Source organism: Parasteatoda tepidariorum, chromosome 9 (assembly GCF_982258835.1).
Source record: "Parasteatoda tepidariorum strain Cologne lab strain chromosome 9, Ptep-v5.0, whole genome shotgun sequence".
NCBI lineage: Eukaryota > Metazoa > Arthropoda > Arachnida > Araneae > Theridiidae > Parasteatoda > Parasteatoda tepidariorum.
In genome coordinates, this window is record NC_141763.1 from 91139955 (window position 1) to 91162551 (window position 22597).

Sequence of the window (22597 nt, forward strand, 5' to 3'; positions counted from 1 at the left end):
AGATAATTAGAATGTCATGAAATTCAATACTCATCGAATACAATGAGTATTGAATTTCATTTTAGTAACAAAAATATTAACCATTGTAAAACAAGGAAAAGATATTAAGATATAGCATGAAATATATATATTTTCTGACAATTTATTTTAATATTGAAAATTAAATATTGACAAGCCCTATTCTGTACCTACAACCATAACATGTTTTTAATGCATTTTTAAAACACTTCTTAACATATCCTACAAAGCTCTTAAATTGTGCAATAATATTATCTGGAAAAGTAAACTATTTTAGAAATTAATAAACTTAAAACTAAGTTCTGATGAATTTTAATCATACCAATATATTACAGTAATATTTCTTATTACAATAAATAAGTTGATGAATGGAAATAAAAACAGCAAATTTATATATACAAACATAAGAAGCTCTAAAAATACATATTTACAATAATTGTTTATACTGAATCACAAGCTATATTAGCAAATTCAAGATTTTCTTGTTACAAGATTTTACTTCTAATAGTATATTTATATATAATAGTATATACAAAATTGCAACAATTTAATATAGTGTCTGATCGAAAAGTATTGCTTTATAGAACTAGTTGAAAATAAGCTATCTAACTCAATAATGTGCTAAAATTATGAACTTTAATCCTGCTAGTTAGCTTATCCATATGTTCAATGGCATAAATAGGAGCATACTGAAAAAAATTAGTCGATTTGTATGCATTTGATGATGCAGCAAAAAATCAAAATACGTCATAAAATTATACACTTCGTGATGACCAATAAAATTTGAACTTTAATCCTGTTGTAAGTTAGTTTCAGAACTTACCTACAGTGGTTTGAATAGAACCATGATTGAAATAAACAGACAATTTGTAAGTAACTGATAATTCCAGAAAAAAATCGATCGATGGTTAAAATTTCAGGTCTTTGCATTTTGTTTAATTTCTCATGAGTAGAACAATTAAATTGGATTAAAAAAATATCTAGCTTTATTCTTATAGTTGAAAGATTTATTTCTGAAATATATAATTGAACATTTAAAAAATGTTTGCATTTTATTATTTAAACAACTGTAACTTAAGAACTATTTAACTAAGATAACGAAACTTTGGGTCACTTTATTCAAATTTTTTATATCATTTTATGATATATAAAGCATGGTAACAGCCTAAACATTTCATATAAAAATAATTTTTTTTTTTTAAATTTCATTTTTAAAAATCCTTTAATTAAAAATTTTAATTTCTTAAAAAAAATAAAAACATGAGTTTTTTTAAAAAAAAAATTTATTTTATAAATTACTGTTGAAAAAAATGACAAAAAAATCAGCTCGATATAGCTTAAATAGTTTTCAAATTAATAGTTTAAAAAAATTTATAACTTGGAAAGAAATGGTTTAAAAATTCTGAAGCAGCCTTAACAATAGGGCAAAATTAATGGTCGCCTTGGGCCCCCAGGGCGACTAAATATAACAAATGGCACTCAAAAAAATTGTTTGCCAGTTGCCACTTTTTTCATCAAAATTTCACCCTATATGCATTTTATTATAATTATTTTTTTTTTAATATGGAATTACTAAATATTTTATAATATTAAGAATATTATTTGATTTCATGTATGTTGCTTAAAATTCTTTATTTTAGAAACTAACCTTGTAATGTTCATCATAATTTGAGAAACACTAATATCAACACTCAATAAATTGTTTAAAACTTTCATTTTTTAAAAAAAGTGATCACTGTAAAAATTTCAACAACGGACCACTCACCAGTGTCAGAATTTCCTAATTTTGCCAAATATTTAATAAACCTGCTAAAAATCATTAGAATCTAAATTATTAACATTGAAAAAAATTCTTGGTTAATTTGATGTGAACTGTCAAGAAAGTATTTACATCTACTCTGAATCACAATCCATATCAGCAACTTCAAAATTATCTTTTACATTACTTGAATCTAGAGAAATATCTTTGATATTAATAGAGCTGTCACTATTTGAAACATTACTAGAGTCAAAAGTCGATAGAATGGGTCCGTGCAAAGCATTTGTAGTCATACAAAAGTCACTAACACCATTCTGAGTTCCCAAAACAGTGGAATAACTATTGATATTGGAAGAATCTTTATAACTTCTATTGTCATTATTACTATTTAAACTAGAAGTTAAATTTTTATTCTGTAAAACCCTATATATTTTCAAACAATTTTCAAAAGACAAGTCAGATTTTAATTCATTTTTGTAACTCTCACAAGGTTTTCCAAGATTAGAATTGGTTTTATTTTTTGAGAGACACTCCAAAATGCAACATACAGTTTCAAGCATATTTTTAGGCTTCTTATCAGTTCTATTTTGTAGTCCTGAAACAGTGGAAGTGGCAATTTTTTGATCTTTACAATTTATATTTACAGAGCTATCACACACATCTTGTACTACAGCAATTGTTTCTACACTACTACCAGCAGCTGATGTAGAATCACTTTTTTGCTTAAGATCTTCAAAGGATTTATTTTGGCTAGATAAAACGGCATCTTGTAGATTATTGCAAATATTTTCTGTTGAAAGCATGCTTTCAGGCATTTCTATTTTAACAGTTACTTCTTCCTCAATCTTTAAATTGTTTACTTCCAAAATCTCTTTGTCAGCATTCTTTGGATTTTCCAATGATTGCATTTTATCATCTTCATTTTGATTTACACATTCTTTTTTTATTTCAAATTCTTCATGCATTTCTAAACCAGGTATTAAATTTTTGTTATCAGAACTAGTGGAGTTGCACAAAGACGAGAAAAAGGTATCCTCTGTGTCACTCTCTACAGATAACTGTACCTTTTCTGCTGATTCATCATTAGTTTGGCCATTTTTCAACAGTTCGGCTGAGACATCATTTAGAGAGCTATCCAAGCTTTTGTTCACAGAAAGATTTTTAACTACTTGCTTTTTATCCATATCATCATCTACTTCCATTGAATTAATGTCTTTTAACTCAGCAACTTCCTTTTTATTTTGATTTACAAGACTAGCAATATTTTTTGTACCTAGAAGGTTGATGTTAATATTTTTAACTAAGCAATCAATTCTTTGATCTAATGAACTTGAGGTTTTACTAGAGTCCACAGATGTAATATTACTCGATTGCTCACTATCATTATTCTTTGTGGTCAATGCATTCATTCTCTGATCAAGTAAACTCTCTTCTTCATTAGATTCAATATTTTTCTTTTGTTCAAGATCACTATTCCTTGCCATCAAGGCATTGATTCTCTGGTCAAGTAAACTCATCGCTCTATCAGAGTCTGAATCTTCATGTTGCATAGTATCACTACTCTTTGTCATTGCATTGATTCTCTGGTTAAGTAAACTGATCCCTCTATTTGATTCTGAATCTCCCTGTTGCATAGTATCACTACTCCTTGTCATTGCATCGATTCTCTGATCAAGTAAACTTACCCCTCTATTAGATGCCGAATCTCCCTGATTCATAGTATCGCTACTTCTTGTCATTGCATTGATTCTCTGGTCAAGTAAACTCATTCCTCTATCAGAGTCTGAATCTTCATGTTGCATAGTATCACTACTCTTTGTCATTGCATTGATTCTTTGATCAAGTAAACTCATCCCTTTATCTGAGTCTGAATCTTTATGTTGCATAGTATCACTATTCCGTGTCATTGCATTGATTCTTTGATCAAGTAAACTCTTCCCTCTATCATAGTCTGAATCTCCCTGTTGCATTGTATCACTACTCCTTGTCATTGCATTGATTCTCTGATCAAGTAAACTCATCCCTCTATCTGAGTCTGAATCTCTATGTTGCATAGTATCACTACTTCTTGTCATTGCATCAATTCTCTGATCAAGCAAACTTATCCCTCTATTAGATTCGGAACCTGTATGTGGCACAACATAACTACTATTTGCCACATCATCAATTTTCTGATCAAGTAAATTAATTCCTCTATTGGATTCTGTGCCACCCAGTTGCAGAGTATTACTATTCTTTGTTGTCATTGCATGAATTCTCTGATCAAGTAAACTCATTCCTCTATTAGATTTTGCCTCTCTCTGTTGCACAGTATCACTACTCCTTGCCAAGGCATTAATTCTCTGATCAAGCAAACTTTCTGATCTACTTGATTTTGCAACGACAAGTTTCTCAGCATTACCACTATTTGCCAAGGCATTAATTCCCTGATCAAATAAACTAATTTCTGTTGCAGGATCAGAGGCTCTTGACTCTTCCACTGGTTGGTTATTTTCCACACTGTGACATAATCTTAAAGGTTTACCTTGTATCTTCTTTTTTAAAGTTTGATCATTTATATCAGTATTTATTTCTTTTTTTGCTGACTTGATTGCATCTGGCTTAATTCCAAGATCTTCCCCAGCATCTTTTGAAACATCCTGTTGATTTGGATCTGGACATGATTTTTTATTCTTAGTTTTCAACAATAATTCAATTTTTCGCTTCATATTTCCCCTTTTGAAAGAATTTTCAAGCCATTGATCAACATCTTCCAAATTATTTTTACCAGTACTTGCAGTTGGTGTTGAACTATCTGCCCCTGCAGATAAAATTTCAGAAGCATAGTTTTCAATTTCCTCCTGGGCCACTTTTTTAGAATCAGATTGTTGGTGACAGTTGCCAGGACTGACTTTGATGCTTTCAGATTTTTCTGGTGTCGTATTATATGTTTCAGATACAACCTCTGATTTAGGTTCTTGCCCTTCGCTAAAAATTTGGAATATTTTGGATTTCTGATTAATATTCCTGGAACTTTTTTTGAATGGAGAAGTTTTTGACACATCATGGCTGTCACTAATTGGATACTGATGACTTGGTTCTTTTACTGAATCAGAAAGTGTTGAAGAAGGACTTGCAGACATATAAGAAAAATCTTCTGAAGGCGAGAAAGCATCATCTAAAAAAATAATAAAAAGTACTATAATTAAATGGGTGCCTTGTTTTTCGACTTTTTTTCGCAGCAAAATATAACACCTGGCAAAAGTGACCAATCAACTCCGACATTAGAAATCAAATACAAAACATAATTATTATAATAATTACAAATTATAAGGTATTTATTTCTCCCTGGAATGGAAAGAAAATGGAGTAGAAATGGGACACAAATTTAGTAAAAACGCAAATCCTTGTTCATTTGGTCATCAATGCTATTCAAGTGATTCAGAACTCACCATCTATTGATAGGGATCATTGAGGTTGCACCTAGTGAACCTCAAGTATTTATACCCAGCAAAAGTGACTAATCAACCACGACATTAGAAATCAAATGCAAATCATAATTAATATAATACTTACAATTTAAAAGGGATTTATTTCTCCCCTGGAATGGAAAGCAAATGGAGTAGAAATGGAATACAAATTCAGTAAAAACTTAAATTCTAGTTCATTTGGTCATCGACGCTATTCAAGCGATTCAGAACTCACCACCTACTGATAGGGATCATTGAGGTTGCAACTAGTGAACCTCAAGTACTCCTACCCAGCAAACCAACTGCATGTAAAACTGGCCTAACTAATATAAATAGCAGTATTCTGGCAAATTTGTGACAAATTAAAATTTTGATAAAGATAAATTTGGCAGAACTGGCTGAGAAAGATAAGTTAGTTTCATGATACCGCACATACTACACACAGCCACCTAATTGAAGACTACTTCTATAACCAACTTCACTGTCACTTATACTCTGAACTTAATATAATTATACTTTAAAATTTATAATGAATAAAAAACTTATTTTAATTTAAATTTTCCATTATTAAGATTAAATAAATTATGGTATTATTAAGATTAAATAAAAAACTTTAATAAATAAAACTTATTTTAATTTTACTTTTTTGTTAAATCAGTACTCAAATCATTTATTTAATATCAAACAATAATTAAAATGAGAAAAAATCGAAATCAGAACACTTTACCATACATATTATGTTTAATCATAATATTTAAATCATACAAAGTAAGATTAAAGTATTACAAAAATGTCTTCAATTAAATTAGCTTTTTGCTTTTATTAGTTGAGAAAATACAAGTTATTTCTTCTTCTTGTCACACTGTAATAATTTAACAATTACAAAATAGAATTGATAAGTTTTATGATAGTTTTGCTTCTGCTCATAATATTTTCCCATTTAGTTATCCCTGATTGGTTTTGAAACGTGGCATTTGTTTACATTAGCAAATGTTCTTTTCATTCTATTTCAAGTCCATGCCTCTCAAGGATCAATTCTCTTAAGTGACATAATCTATATTCTTCCACAAACATTTCAATTTTTTCTCTGAATATTTTTAACTTAACCCAACAACACACACAAAGCCATGTAGAACATAAACAAACTAAATATGCATCGAAGTTGCCAGGTACACAAAAAAATATCAGTTTCAATAAAATACATAAGCAAATAATAATTTTTAATTAAGTCAAAGAAGCAGACAAGAAAGAATTATATTTTAACAAATTCAATATGCAATACGGCACTGTATTTAATTAACTTCACGTTAATTAACATTCTAACTTACGTGGAGAAACTAAGCTCAACTTTGAAACGTCATTTTGCTTTTAAGCGATCAGCTGGTGTATAGGTCACATGTGGGGGTATTAGTGATCTTCTACTTGAAGAGCAAGTACCCAATTTGAGTACTTGCAGTATCAATTGTCTGTAACAAAAAACACACAAAATGAAGAAAAAAAATGGATGTAAATTGAAGGGTTCTTACCAGGTGACTTAGGAGAGCTTATATCATTGTCTGAGAAATAAGTAGTCGCAATGGCAGGTGAAAGAGTTTCTCTTTTGTCCGAAAGTTGCTTAGCAACCTTTTTTATTTTTTTCCCATAGATTTTGTAAGCCTAGAAAAAACTCAGATGTTACAACAAACTTAAATAGACAAATAATACTGATTTAATGTTTTTAATAGTAAAAAGTAATATGAGAACTTGCAACTTACAAAATTAAAGAAATATTGAAAACTATAAAAGCATTTGGGTGATAAGATATATAATAGCCCAAAAGATATAAAATAGACATGCCTATGATAGGCACTATCATATACTATATGATATAGTGTTTATGTTTAGAAAATGTCTCATTTGTAAGACCTAGAAATGCCACAAGCTTCTATTAAAATCATTCTTGTTACACAGTCTCTGAACATCAAAAAGTATCTGATTTAAGGATTTTACAAAAGAGCTTTTGAATTCTTTAAAAAAATATTTAAAATTGCAATATTAGACTTCATATAAAGGTAAACTAAAAGTTCAATATATGTCTTTATTTTATCTGTCTTGATTTAAATTTAACAATGTAAGGTCATTAAAAATATATATATATTTACATATGAATTTTAAAAATTGATGTATTCTTGTTAGAGAAGCAGAACATGAAACTAAAGAGTCAAACATTTTCAAACAAGTAAAATATCCCACATACATTTTGTTTAGAAAATTTAGATTTAAAAAATTTATATATATATATACACAGTAAAGTCACATTAATGTGACTACCTGTCAAGAGTCAGAATAGCCACCTTTGGCAGAGCGGACCGCTGCGAGACGTGCAGGAAGAGAGTCAATTAGCTTTTTGAAGGTGTTCACTGGGATGTTGAGCCATGCCGACTCCAGTGCTGTGGCCAGCTGCGCTAGATTACGCGGTTTATGATCCATGGCGCGAACAACCCGATCGAGGAGGTCTCACAGATTCTCGATTGGATTTAAATAAGGTGAGTTTACTGGCCAGGGGAATAGGGTAAATTCATCCTGGTGCTCTTCGAACCACGCACACACACTGCGAGCTGTATGACACCTCGCATTGTCCTGCTGGTAGATGCCATCATTCTGAGGAAAAATCATTCGCACGTAGGGGTGGACATGGTCCGCAAGGACGGATGCGTACTTGTGCTGATCCATCGTGCCTTCCACAATGATGAGTGCACCCACTGATTGCCAGGAAAACATTCCCCAAACCATAATGCTCCCTCCTCCAGCCTTCTGGCAACTGTTGCAGGGTGTTTGCTTTCATACGTTTCGCGCCGCGTATAAGCCAATGTCCATCTGTCCGATGGATCATAAAACGTGATTCATCGGAAAAGTCACCTGTGCCACTCTATGGACGTCCAGTTGCGGTACTGGCGTGCAAATTCCTGCCTTTGTCAACGATGAACAGCAGTCAGCATAGGTGCATTAACCAGGCTTCTGCTACGGAGGCCCATACGCAGTAACGTTCGCTGAACCGTTGTTGAGAATACACTCTTGGTAGCGCCTTGGTTCATCTAGGCGGTCAGTAGCTCAACAGTTGCACGTCTATTTGCCTGAACGCATCTCCGTAGCCTTCGTTCGCCTCTGTCATCTAGGGCCCGTGGTGCACCATATGTGCCACGCCGCTTGTTTTGCATAGTGCCATTTTGCCATGAACGGTATACTTTTACCACGGCGGCACGCGAACAGTTCAGAAAATCAGCCGTTTCCGAAATGCTTTCACCCTTGGCCCGAAAGCTAATAATCACACCCTTTTGGACGTCGGATAAATCGCTACATTTCTGCATTAAGCCAACGATTGAAATGCTTTCCAATGCCCTAGGACATACTATATATACACTCCGCTGTGTTGAGCTGCCACCTGCTTTTTGTGATTGGTTATTTCACGTTGACGTCGAAAGTAGGTTGTGGTCACATTAATGTGACTGGACTGTGTATATAAATCTGTAAAGAGGTTTTGTTCAACAATCTAAGCAAAATTTGTTTTCACATTATTTTGATTTGATAATGTAATACTTTTTTTTCAATTTCTTATTTTGGGAAAATTTCTCTTTTCTTTGCAGTGCCAAAATTTTTTGTTACATAACGCCCACAAAAAATGAAAGTTTTAAGACAAAACATGCATGCAGCAACAGATAACTTTTTTTAAACATTTTGTAGATTACCTGCAGAATTTATTAGAGAACTACTTACATGGGCAACTTTCTTTACATCTTCATATTGGGATGTATAAAATATATTAGTTCTGTTCAATTCCTTCAACAACTTCTCTCTCATCTCAATCTCATCATTTACTAGTTTTATGAATCCTTTGACAGTGTTACAGTATCTCGTAATTTTTTGAAGCATATTTTGGCCTTCTTGTGAACCTATGATATAAACAACACAGTTTTGATCAAGTGTGAAATAGGTAGGATAAACATTGAATAATATTGTTACTTTGGGGAGGGGGCAAAGTTTGTTTAACCAGAGTGTGTAGTCAAATCTTTCAACAAAAAGTAAGCACCTTTTAAGAACTCAAAAAATATATTTAAGCACTATATACATTAACAAAATGCAAAATAATTTTCAAAAGTTTTACATGAACTTGATAAAATAACTAGTTTCTGACAAAGAACTCTTTTCTTGATTATATTACCCATTTTAAAATGATCAAGAGATTTTTCGGTTCGATGTCAGAGAGTGGAAAATGAAGCCTGAAATTGAGAATATCTGGCAAATTGTAGCAGAGTTGCACATGAGAATGCAACAATCTCACTAGACTGAGCTCAGTTGACACACATGCGGACTCACAAGTATTTTATCCAACACGTAAAATGATAGGCGCTTTCGTAAGCTATGGACCGACGGTACGCGGAAATGGATTGTGTTTGAATAAATTGTGAAAATGTTTAATTGACAAATGTGAAAAGCACGCTTTTGCATAATACGTGGTGAAAATCGACATGGTAAAGAAAAAAATCTCATTTTCAAAAAGGGAAAATTAAGCACTTTTTAAAAACACCCAATTAAAAAAGCATCTTTAAGGGCTTTTAAAAAACAAAAATCAAAAATAAGTACCTTTAAGAACTTTTTAAAAACACTATGCATCATGTTAACCCTTTCAAACCTATCTCTAGAGGACATATATGTTGCATCAGACTGTTGGGTTAAATAGATCTTATTTTAACATTAGATTTGCACATTAGTCTTTTAAACTTCCTTACTTTTATTTGGATGGTCAGCCACACTTATAAAACTGTCATGGGGCACAGCTTTGAAAAACCATAAGTTTGAGTGGATTTGAACATTTTTTGGTGAGAAAAATAGTTGAAATAGGACTAAGAAAAAGTGAGTGTCATAATATGAGCATTATTTACAATTTTTTACACTGTTTAGAATTATAATTTGCAAGACATAGAAAGTTTATTATATAAAAACAATAAATACAAGCATATTCTTTACCACTTCGGGTGTATATGTCCCAGTAGTCTTATATACAGGTAATAAATACAGGCTATAAAGTACTAATGTAATAAGTAAATAATTATAAAAAAATTTCCGTGTAGATTTTTTATTATTTGTTGCCATTTAATACTAGTGGGACAACATATTTCTCACTCATAAAGACTAATAGGACATCAATGTCCAAGGGCCTAACTGCGAGAATTGAGTCCAGATTTTTTTTAAAAAAACTTATACAGGGTGGCCACTCAAATCAGATTTCAAATTTCCCTGATTTTTCCAGGTTTTCCAGATAAAAATCTTAAAATTTCCAGGTTTTAGTTTCTTTATTCTAATAAAGTGTAGGCAAGAAAAGTGTCTATATTATAAAATATTTTATTCAAAATGTTATTTTTTTAACATATCTTGAAAAAAATAATTTATTTTGACAATTTGGCAAGATTTTTTATTCATTTTTTAATGTTTTGGTACAAAATTTTGAATCAAAAATCATATATTGACCAACAAAAGAGTAAAATTAAATATTAGTATACAGTTAGTTCTTAAAAAAAAACCTTTTTTTAAAATTAAATATGTTATAAAAGGTTATAATGAAATAGAAAAAATTAGCATTAATGCAACAATTGTAACAATTTGTCGATAAACATTGCTGTTAGCGATTGTAAAAAAAATGTGTGATTGATTGGTTTGCTGAGAAAAAATAATTCACAGATTTCTTTTAATGGGAATACAAAAGCTTTCAGAAAAAGAGTGCAATATAAAATCTATTATTATTATTAAATTATAACCAACAAATTTTTGGAGAATTTTATGAAGTTAAAAATACAAAAACATTTTGTCAAAATGGAAAAAAATTACCACGAAATCATTGGAACAAGCTTAAGCCATAAATGGATTCTGCCCAAGGACAGAATTTAAAAACAGAAGCTAATATCCTAATCCCTTCTTCCGCCTCCACCACAATCTTTCCTAAATTGACAAGTGAAAAGCGGTCAAAGGTTTCCACATTCGTTTAGCAACAGTGGGAGAATTTTAGGTGGCATTCTAGTTTAACAGAGCTGTAATGGGGCAAATTTTGATGCAAGCAAAGTATTGCTAAGTTGATGATATTTGAACTGCTTGGAGATACATTTCTGTCTAAAAAAAGTGGGTATAATGGATGAAATAATTTAAATTAAGAAAATTAGTAAATAATTTAAATTAGTCAAATTAAAAATATTTCCAGATTTTCTTTAAAATTCCCTGATTTTTCCAGGTTTTTTCCAGTATAGAAAAAAATTCCCTGATAATTCCAGGTTTTCAAAGTTTTCCAGGTGGGTGGCCACCCTGTTATATTATCAATGGTAAAAAAAAAAGCAATGTACTACCAAAAGAAAAACTCTCCCTATAAAAAAAAATAGAAATCAGTCTCATGAGGATTAAAACATAATAACTAGAAACAGAATTCATTGATAATTTTACGGTAGTTTTTGATTTCTTCATAACTTTTCAACATTTAGGAATATTCCAAATTCTCATTATCTATATTCTCATTAAAGATTATTCCAAACTTTTTGTGCAAGATCCTGTTTTTGTGAAATAGGAAAAATATATTCATATTTTTGAGAAAAAAGGGTCCTATTTTGAAAAGAAAGAAATTAGTGGTCTATTCAGATTTTCGAGAAATTAAGAAAAATGTATGCTAAATTTTCTGAAAATGAAATTACTGTCGAATCAGGCTCTTTTACCCAGGGTTCACTAGATTTTCCAACACAAATTTAAAACATTCTCAAAAATAAATAAATAAAAACAAAAAATATGCATACCAAGATGTACAAAATCAGACTTAGAGGGCTCATCAGCGCATTTTAATATTTCTTCTTTTTCATTCATTTCATCATTAATGTGCTTTAACTTTATTACTTTATCAATCAAATTTTCTTTCTGCAAAAAATAAAAAAACTAAAGCAAATCAAGGTATGAAAATTCAATGAAATAACCAACTCACAACAACGCTAATTCTGTTGGCTAAGTAAAATTGATGGAAAATTTACATACAAAAAGAAGCACTTGAGATAGGTCAGTATATAAATATTTGAATAGTTAATAATTTTTGAGCGTCAACATTTAATAATGTATCACAAGTAGGACTGGGCGATATTAGAAATTATGTATCGTGATGCATTGTCAGCTTTGCATCTCGATATAGCGATGTATCACGATATAGTATTTTTGAATTTCATTTACTTGTAAGGCACAGAAAGTCAGATTTCCATCAAAACTTCATACTCAGATTGATTTAAATCAATTTATAAATTTGAAGATATATATGTTTTGCTTAAGAAAGATATTAAATAAATTGACTACAATGTACAAATCTTATTTAAAATATTTATTGAAATGTTTGTTTAGAAATTCATAATAGGCGTAAAACAAAGTGTTAAAAACTTTTTTTAAAGCGTTTTTTACAAATTAATATTTTCTTGTACTATTATGCATAAATAATTACATAATTATTAAGTTTGTACAAAACAAATGAAATAAAACAAAAATACGACCACCGAAGCCGACGTCTTCAGGGGGTACCGGCCCCGGTAGCCATTAAAAACAAAACCATTTCTATTTGAGGGAGAAGCAAAAGCTTAAAATATCTCCCTCAGTACCCCGATGGTTTTGTATAGAGGTCCAGGAAAAACAAGATACATTCAAAAGAATAAACAAATTACGAAAAGAAAATCAATAAAAATCATCAGAAAATTAAAAACTCACAGTCACAGGTCAAGAATCAACTTCAAAAGCGGAGGAAAAGAAAACACTAAAAACTGAAAAACAACGCCCCCTATAATAATGCGCAGTAAAAGTTTAAAAATGATATGAAAAGGTCAGGAGAAGGAGATACGTAGATAAATTAATAGAATGCTTAACTGGGGCTGCTCAGTTAAGACTAGAATTGCGCCCTGTTAAAAGAAAAAATATAAAAAAAAACCTAAAAACCATCAATCATTTTTTTAATTAAAAAATTAACATTACAAAAATTAAAAGGAAAATCATTTTTACTCAAATTATTTAAAAAATTATCCACAGCTTCTCGAAAACTTTCAACATTATTACAAATTTTCTTGATCCTAACTAATTGCGAAAAAACAAGATTTTTGAATATTTTACTACACAAATTAGTTTTAAAGTTGCAGAAAAAAATAACATTAAAATTAAAGGCTTTTCTTTTATCAAACACACCAATTTTAATAAAATTGTTAACAATATCAATTTTAAAATCTAAATATTCAATATTAAAGCAATTTTCATTAGTTTTTTTCAGGACCAAATCACCAGGATAAATTGTATAAATAAAATTAAAATCGTTAAAATTAAAATCGTTTTATTTATACAATTTATCCTGGTGATTTGGTCCTGAAAAAAACTAATGAAAATTGCTTTAATATTGAATATTTAGATTTTAAAATTGATATTGTTAACAATTTTATTAAAATTGGTGTGTTTGATAAAAGAAAAGCCTTTAATTTTAATGTTATTTTTTTCTGCAACTTTAAAACTAATTTGTGTAGTAAAATATTCAAAAATCTTGTTTTTTCGCAATTAGTTAGGATCAAGAAAATTTGTAATAATGTTGAAAGTTTTCGAGAAGCTGTGGATAATTTTTTAAATAATTTGAGTAAAAATGATTTTCCTTTTAATTTTTGTAATGTTAATTTTTTAATTAAAAAAATGATTGATGGTTTTTAGGTTTTTTTTATATTTTTTCTTTTAACAGGGCGCAATTCTAGTCTTAACTGAGCAGCCCCAGTTAAGCATTCTATTAATTTATCTACGTATCTCCTTCTCCTGACCTTTTCATATCATTTTTAAACTTTTACTGCGCATTATTATAGGGGGCGTTGTTTTTCAGTTTTTAGTGTTTTCTTTTCCTCCGCTTTTGAAGTTGATTCTTGACCTGTGACTGTGAGTTTTTAATTTTCTGATGATTTTTATTGATTTTCTTTTCGTAATTTGTTTATTCTTTTGAATGTATCTTGTTTTTCCTGGACCTCTATACAAAACCATCGGGGTACTGAGGGAGATATTTTAAGCTTTTGCTTCTCCCTCAAATAGAAATGGTTTTGTTTTTAATGGCTACCGGGGCCGGTACCCCCTGAAGACGTCGGCTTCGGTGGTCGTATTTTTGTTTTATTTCATTTGTTTTGTATTGATACTTTTTTCTGAAATTTCTGCTGCTTTTTAGCGCGTTTTTTTCAAAGAAGTTTTTTCCTTTTGATCTTAATTATTTGTGTTTTCTTTCAGTATAATTATTAAGTTTGATCGTAATGTTCAATTTCTAAATGAAACGTTAAAAATTATTTGTATGTTTAAAACAAAGTGCTAAATAAATTTTAGAAAAAAAAAACGCTTTTAAAACACTATTTTTTGTTATTATCATCTCAGTTATTATAGTTCATTTACGTCACACTAGAGCTGCACAATGGGTTATTGGCGACGGCCTGGGAAACATCCCTGACTATGATCCGAAGATATGCCATCACAATTTTGATCCTCTGCAGATGGGATGGCACCCCCGCTTCGCTAGCTAGATGACCTGCACGCGAAGTCGAGCACTTTACGGTAGAACAGTTTAACGAGGACCAATACCACACACCCTCGGTCCCTACGCAGACTGATCCAAATGGTCACTCACCCGCGCACTGATCACAGTCAGTGATGCTTGACTTCGGTGATCTACAGGGAACCGTGTCTTAATGATCAGTCCACTGCGGGACCTTATCATTTCTGAAAAATAATTAAATTAAATTAAATAATGACCGAAAAACAAAGTAAGATTTAATTTCTTAAAAATAAAAAAAATTTGATACTCGATAATATATTTAGCTAATTAACAAATAATATGAAAAGAATATTTTTTTTAAAAAATTATTATACTCTCTAATAAAGCAAAGTGCTAAATGATTTTAAAAAATGAATAAAATACGCAAACCTTTCAAATTTTTTTGTATAAGCAAAGTTGATTGACTTATTTCCAAATCCAAATGACAAAAAATATTTTGTTTTAACTTTATTTCTAAAAATAAAAACAACAAGATTTATAAATTTAAAATCAGTAATAAAAACTTCATCCAAAAAGTTTTTAATAAATTAAAAGAAAGTAAAAAAATAACTTAACAAATTAAATTCTTTATGGACGCCTAAATTACATTGCCGATAATTTTCACATTTAAAAATAAAAAGAAGTTTTTTTTAAAAAAAAACTTATCTAATTAATGAAGAAACTCTTCTTTATATATTCTTTTCAATAATAGATTGCCTTCAGAACAATGTAACATCAGCGATCACGAAGTTAGTCCCACTGAAAATAATCTACAAGAAAAGTCGCGACAAAGGAAAAGAAAAATAATAAGAGGTGGGAAAAGGAACATGCGATATAAAGATATGTGTTCTCAAAACTCTGATTCTACAGCTCACCAATCAAGGCCATTTCAACATAACAAAACGAACATCGTCTTCCACAGCGCGAGTCGACATCCGAACGTAAGAGAAGAGTCTTGTATCGCTATATCATTATCTTATATCCTTGCGTGTCTTATATCGCTATATCGCTTTGCGCTCGTTGTCTTTACACGATGGCTTAAATCAGATTTCTGATGCATCGCCTTGAATGAAAGTCGCTGTATCGTCTTGCCGATATATGCGTTAAATCGATATGTCTCGATACATCGATTTATAGCCCAGTCCTAATCACAAGTAATTTCCATTTAATCATAATCATATCAAACTGTATAATTACTCTTAAAAAAATTTTTCAATTAAGCTTTAAAGCATTTTACTATTCATTTTCAAACAGCATTAATTTAAATATATTTAGTTCTTTCTAATTAGGAATACATTACTAAAAGCAACATAAAAGTTATCTAACAGTATGAGTTTTATTTTACAATTGATGTTATAAAATTAGCAAGTATATGAATGTATGAAATAGGGGTATTCAAAAATGAAATAAAAAACACTATTCTTTCAATAAAAATATTAATAAAATATCTTTAACAGATGGTCGATAAATGAAGATCTAGTAAAAAAATACAACTATTAAAGAATTACATATATTATTAGTTTGCTATTCCTTATGTTATTGTTTTGCTAAAGAGAATCGTGAAAAAACATAAACTACATTAAAATATAAAATATTGAAAATATATATTTCAATTAAAAAAAATAATGACCTTATAATTTGCAATTATATCCAATTCAGACTCTTCAGTCACTGCCGGTACTTCCGTTTCTTTTTCTTTGCCTTGCACTAGAAAGAAAAAAATAAAACTAATCATGAGTTTTATTTTATTTTTTATTCATGAATTCAATAAGAACTGAAAAATAAACTGAATAATTACAAAAAAATGAAAGCGGAATGGTATTTATTCTTTTAGAAAACTTCTTTTACTAACCATTTTCATCTCATTCCCTACTTAGATGCCTTCGGAGACAAACGTGCCTCGCGTGATCGCCAAGCCGGAGACTCTAGCCACCATCCCACTAATAATGTCCGGTTAACAGTCAAACTGTTTGCAACCATTTGCATTTCAATCTGTTTGTACGTAGCACCAATCGTAAGTGGGAGGTCTGCTGTGAAGCTAAGTTCTGCTGTCAGTCGATTGGTTAAGTTAGTAGCAGTGTCTAATCATGCTAACTACTTCATTGTGAAAAGTAATAATCTAAAAAGCGAGATGTTTTCTTCAAGCAAATTACAGCAGATTTCAAGCTTGTTCACTACTCACAACTCTTTTTCCTGTCACTATCCCATGTTTTTATGGTTTTTCATTTTGCCCTTAGGACTTTACTGAACAAATGTACTCATTTTTTTACCAATCTCACTTCCTTTATGTCACCTCAAGGTTTTACCTAATGTTCCCGGATTTCATGTTAAAGGACCACTTCAGCCTCAAGCACCCAGGCCAAACCTTTATGACTGACTCTTCTAAAATTCTAAAATCTTCTGGCACATCTGAATGTTTTAGCATTACATAATATGTTAACTTAAAAATGAATGAATTATACAGAACATAATCAAATTAATTTTAAAAAAACAAAAATTTGCAAATGAAAAATGGTTACTATGATTAGTTAAATAATAATCATTACTTACATTTATCTATCAACCTTTGGCAAAAACCTTCCTCAAATAAATCTCTATTTCTCCAGATGTTGATTATGCGACACACTTCATAACTTATTTCTTTAACACTGTTAAAGCAAATAAAAACAATTTTTAAAAAATAGAATTGTAAAATTGTCAGGCTTTGAGAAAAATAGGAATAAGCTATTTTTTTTTCCAAGGAAAATATTTATCAGTAAACTGTTCTTAATTATTGTCTTGTTCACTGAAACCAGACAGTTACTCTACGAATTTCTGAAATTTCCATTAACGAACACCACAAAAATACAGAATCAGCTTAATGCTTACATGTAAATTATTGTATCACCATGACTTTTTCAAAAAACTCTCTCCTGAAAATTTCCTGAAGTAGCTTATCATTATATTTTTTCAAAGACCCTTAAATGCATTATGTGCAGAAAAAAAATTTAAAACCGCAGGTATTAGGTATTTCTTCAATGTTTTTTTTCCTCCAATTATCAACAAAAAAAAAATGCAATCATGAAAAATAAAAATTTTGTTATTTCAGTATTGATTAACATTAATAGATTTTGAAATCACAATATAAATTAACACGCTATAAACAAGACAAATATAGATTAGCCTAGATAATATATTAAAGACTAGATAATTTTTTACAATACTTTTCAACAAGACATACAAAACAATCCTTTTGTTAAAAAAAATAACAAGAAAACTAACCATATATAAAACAATAAAAAGGATTTTAGCAATATAATAAAATATGTCCTAATACTCACTTTGGCAGGCCCACAGCGTTTTCTAGTGCTTTGGCAAAAGCAACTCTGTACTGGGGAACTCTTTTTTTTCCACATTGCATAATAACATCATTTGCCAAATAGAACATGGTCATAGCATTAAAATCTGAAAAAAATTACAAAAATTAAGGGAAAAAATTATTACAGTGAAATCTCAATAAAGTAGATACTCTTGGGACTGAAAAAATTGTTCACTAATTTAGAGCTTTGATAATAATAATATAACTTTTCTTGATTTGAAATTCTCTGTTTTGTCTATCAATAGGCAAACTAATAAGCTATGAACACATTAAAAGCTGGATATAAAAAAAAATACTAATAGAGAAATCACATTTTAAATAGGGATCCACTTTTAGGGATTGCAAACTCAGAAATCTACAAGTCCTAGATCCAAAGGACCTTTAATTTCTAAAGTCAAGCAGACTTACAGAGAACTAACACCCTTTTTATTTAAAAATAAACTAAAACTTTTACACTTACTTTTAGATAAACATGCCAACCATTCCTCAACAATGCCATCGCAGAATTCACTATGTCGCATAATCCATGTTGAAAGACCAGTAATACTTTCTCTTGCTCTAGTTAAACAGGAAAACTTATTTTCCAGCTGCTCCACATTTAGAACTTTAGGCATCATGTACTTTTAAACCATGCACTTGTTTTCTTTCTACAACATAAAATCAATAAAAAATTACAACAATTAACAGTTAGGTTAAGACTTTAAAATACAATGTTCTGCCCATTCATTAAAATCCATTTTTGTTCTGAAGACATTTAATTTAAAAAAGCAGTGGAATTTTTTTTTTGCTAGAATATTTACACTTCCATAACAAAAAAACTTTGAAGTTAAACTTTACAAATAGAATAAAAGCTAAATTAATTGCTATATTTATATATCATTTTATATTATTGTTTCAATTTACATTTAATATTTTGATAAAAAGTGAACTGAATTTCTTTTAGAACAAAAATTTTAGAATATATATAGTCATCTGATTAGTATAATTTTTAATTAAAGATTTCAGACCGCTTACAAGTTTAAAGTCTTTATAATGTACAATACTGCATAAGCAGTACAGTTAGGCATTAATTTGAATCTATGTCAAATATATCCAGTAAATTCCAATTTTGCTCTTTAGAATAATGGTATTTAACAAATTTAATATTTAATGAATTTAAAAATGCACCATTTAGTTTTATTCTAACTTAATCATAATAAAACAAGAGGTTAAAGTTGTTACAAATTGTTCATGAATATTCCATCTTTTTTTTCTTTTTTTAATAAAATAACTAACACAATGAATATCCCCCAAAACATTTATCTCATTCAATGCATTAAAGACATTAAATAATCAGGGTTGGGTTTTTGACGTCAAAAAGTGGTTTTTGACATGACAAGGGTATAATACTGGTTTAAACTGTCAAAAACCCGTCGAAAACGTCAAAAACTGAAGTTTGCCAAGAAAATATATAAACTTCAAAACTACCAACAGTTGCCATGCATTACATGGAAATTTAATTATACTATAAGTAATCAGCAGGTTTTAAAATATTTTTTTATTAAAATTAAGGTAAAATAACAGATTAAAAATCTCAGAAATTTATATTCAAATGCATGTGCAGAAAAATTTTGCACAAAAATTGTTTAAATATTTATATTTTGAAAAAAAAAAATTCTTTTTGATATTTAAGAAAATTAAAAGTTTATTAAGATGCATTTTTGACATATAAGGAACATATAACTAATATTTATATTTATAAGGAGCTTACAAGTTATGTTGTATAAATACAAACTTGATACAAGTGTATAAAAAAAAATTTTAATGTTAGACTGAATATCTTTATTATCCAGTATGTTAATTTGAATTTAAAAGTACAGTTATATTTATGAATAATGATAAATATAATTCATATTGCTTATTATATTTATTTATAATTATTACACTTATCATTTTAAAACAATTTTTATCTCTTAATTTTTTTTCTCCACTTGTATTAAGAATACAAATAATGTATATCTTGAAAGTAAGAAGTAATTATTCAACAGCTGAATATTTAGATATTCAACAAAACTATATAGTATTCAGCAAAATGAAATTCACAAGTATTTGGATAAACTAAATTTTCAGCATAGTAAATGAATAGGCTGAATATACTGTAAATCGACACTAACTGCTCTGTGTGTTTAACAGAAAGCACTTAAATTTGTATTGTCTTATGTTAACTATGAATTAAAAAAATTGAAGATTTAAAATTCAGAATTACTAATTTTTCTGAAAAACTAACAACCAATCACAAAAGTCAAACTAAACAGAAGAACATTACAGTCACTGATCCATGAAATATTTAAACAAATTATTATGGAAATTTTTTAATTATCCTAATTAAATACATAATTTTAAAAATTAGAACATGCATCACACTACATAATCAAAATGAAAATGATGGAAGTAGAAATTTAATTCAAAATTCAATAGTCTAGTTCATTTGCTCCTCGCAGCATACGGTAGCACATAACTAGTTTTGAACATTTTTCCACCACCAAACAAAGTATGTTGAAAGCAGTTCACTAATCCCCCTCCCCCCAGTTTACTTTAGAAGAGCAAAAAATAGGCAAAAATTCCCTGATTGTGAATGTTGCATGCGCCGAACCTGTTTAAAAGATTTTTCTTTAAAAGATGTCTAATGTGCAAAACTGCTAATGTTTATCTTTAAAAATGTCCGATTTTTAGTATAATCTATATTATACACTAAATTTGGTTTTAAATAAATTTCTTAATAATATCACTGCAGATTTTCAATAACGCATGAAAATGAAAACATAATATTACAAAAGATGTGAGTTTTCAAAAGTACAAGATTTAGGTTACTATTCAAAATATAAGTGTTTCTTTAAAATTTTAAATTTATTTTTTCTAGAACATATTTAGAAACACTATCCTTTATAAAAAATATATAAATTTTATGTATTAATTAAATTTCACATATGAATATAGGTTTTTGACATTTTCGACAGTGAGGTTTTTGACGTGACGGTTTAAACCATGGTTTAAACTGTCACATGTCAAAAACCTGCTAACCCTGTAAATAATAAGACATTAAATCAATTCCTTAGTTTCGTTATGCATTAATATGCTAGTTATCTAGAAAAAGCAAAAAACTGGTGGTAAGTTTTGCAAACATAAACACTCAATGAAAATTATATTAAATAAAATTTTAATTTAACATACATGCTAACATACAAGGCATTTTTGTCTCAGGCCCTCCGTTTGCTTCTAACTTTTTGCACAATTCATTCAACATTTCCCAAATGTATTTAGAAAAAAACATCTACATCAAAAACGTTTTTCCAAAAATCAATAAGAGCTATTACATGAAGATGTGAACATGTTTAAAGCACAAAACAATTAAAATAATAATTTTAATCAACTTGTCTACATATGAGAAGATGATAAACAATTTTGACAAGCAAAAATTTAAAAACTAAATTTGTAACTGTGTGCCTATAGATGGTTACCAATTATACCCATCATGTCATCTTCAGTGGTGTTTTTCTTTTATTTTATTTCTCATGTGCAATTACAGGATTAAAACTTAAATTGGGCAACTTTATTGGTCCAGGTACCAATACGGAAATCTTCCAATATGCTCAATGCAAAGATTTAACAGAAAATAAAAATCCTTAAGACTTCATTGGAATAATTCTGAAGGTAACAAAGTTTTCTATTACTGTTTCACTAGAGCAACTTAAAAGTAAAAATCATAATCTATATGATTATTTTAAGACATTGCAAATACAAACATAAATTATGCATGAATCATTGCAGAGGGATATACAACCACAATCACCAAGGCGCCAAATGGATTTTAAACTTGTAAATTTAAAAAGAAAACATGCAGAGGTTAGCAGAGAGTGGCCATGAGTTAAGGAGCTATACCCATCTTCAGATTAGTTCCTTTTATAATTTATTTTTTTTAGTTTCTCGGGGGTAGCTGCCCAGACTTGGCTATTACTCTGCCAAGATCATCATACAAAAATCTTCCCCATTACAGTGTTCATGATATTTCTAAATTATACACTAATCCACTTTAACTATGTTTTTAATTTTAAACTGTGTTAAAGTAACTGTCAAAATGTCAGCATAACCAATGTTTCAAACACTAGTTTAACTTCAAATTGTGAGCTCTCAAAGTATCAACAAAATACTCGGTACATAAGTTCAGGACGACATATATAAACAATAATGAGAAAAGCTTTATAAGAAAAATATGCAAAAGTATTTTTACGCTAGCTTAATTCTTCAAAATCAATTTTAAAAATAGCTCCATCTCTATCGATTATAAATATTCGTTTCGTTTTTTTTCACTTGTTTTTATTTAACTTGCAATTAAGAAACGCTTCAGGCTAGCTATTTCTGTGTAGCTGAAGGTGAAACTTTTTTGGCTTGCTCTA

The 22597-nt window shown here is 29.4% G+C and overlaps 1 protein-coding gene across 5 annotated transcripts; it reads right to left on the minus strand.

The window, feature by feature from the left end:
- Positions 1 to 313: 313 nt before the first annotated feature.
- Positions 314 to 22544, minus strand: LOC107436993 (uncharacterized). 5 transcript variants are annotated; one of them, XM_016048852.5, is made up of 9 exons: positions 22432 to 22544; positions 18625 to 18811; positions 18127 to 18250; positions 17357 to 17454; positions 16437 to 16513; positions 12036 to 12153; positions 8980 to 9155; positions 6753 to 6882; positions 314 to 4934 (listed from the first exon to the last, which is right to left on the minus strand). In XM_016048852.5, exons 2-9 carry the CDS (start codon positions 18779 to 18781, stop codon positions 1912 to 1914), a joined length of 3903 nt encoding a protein of 1300 aa, XP_015904338.3. In that variant the 5' UTR covers positions 18782 to 18811; positions 22432 to 22544; the 3' UTR covers positions 314 to 1911. The 5 variants fall into 5 exon arrangements, with proteins under 5 accessions (XP_015904338.3, XP_042900030.2, XP_042900029.2 ...); XM_043044096.3 differs by lacking the exon at positions 22432 to 22544 and adding an exon at positions 21947 to 22068; XM_043044095.3 differs by lacking the exon at positions 22432 to 22544 and adding an exon at positions 21662 to 22064.
- Between the last annotated feature and the right edge of the window lie 53 nt (positions 22545 to 22597).

Bases quoted from the DNA above. Each gene is read 5' to 3' on its own strand.
- LOC107436993 (XM_016048852.5), bottom strand. From the start codon at position 18,781: ATGATGCCTAAAGTTCTAAATGTGGAGCAGCTGGAAAATAAGTTTTCC. The intron at 12,154-16,436 runs GTCATTATTTTT...TATTTTTTGCAG, and splicing joins ATATAATTGCAAATTATAAG to AAAGAAAATTTGATTGATAA. The intron at 4,935-6,752 runs GTAAGAACCCTT...TTATTTTTTTAG, and splicing joins AAGCTCTCCTAAGTCACCTG to ATGATGCTTTCTCGCCTTCA.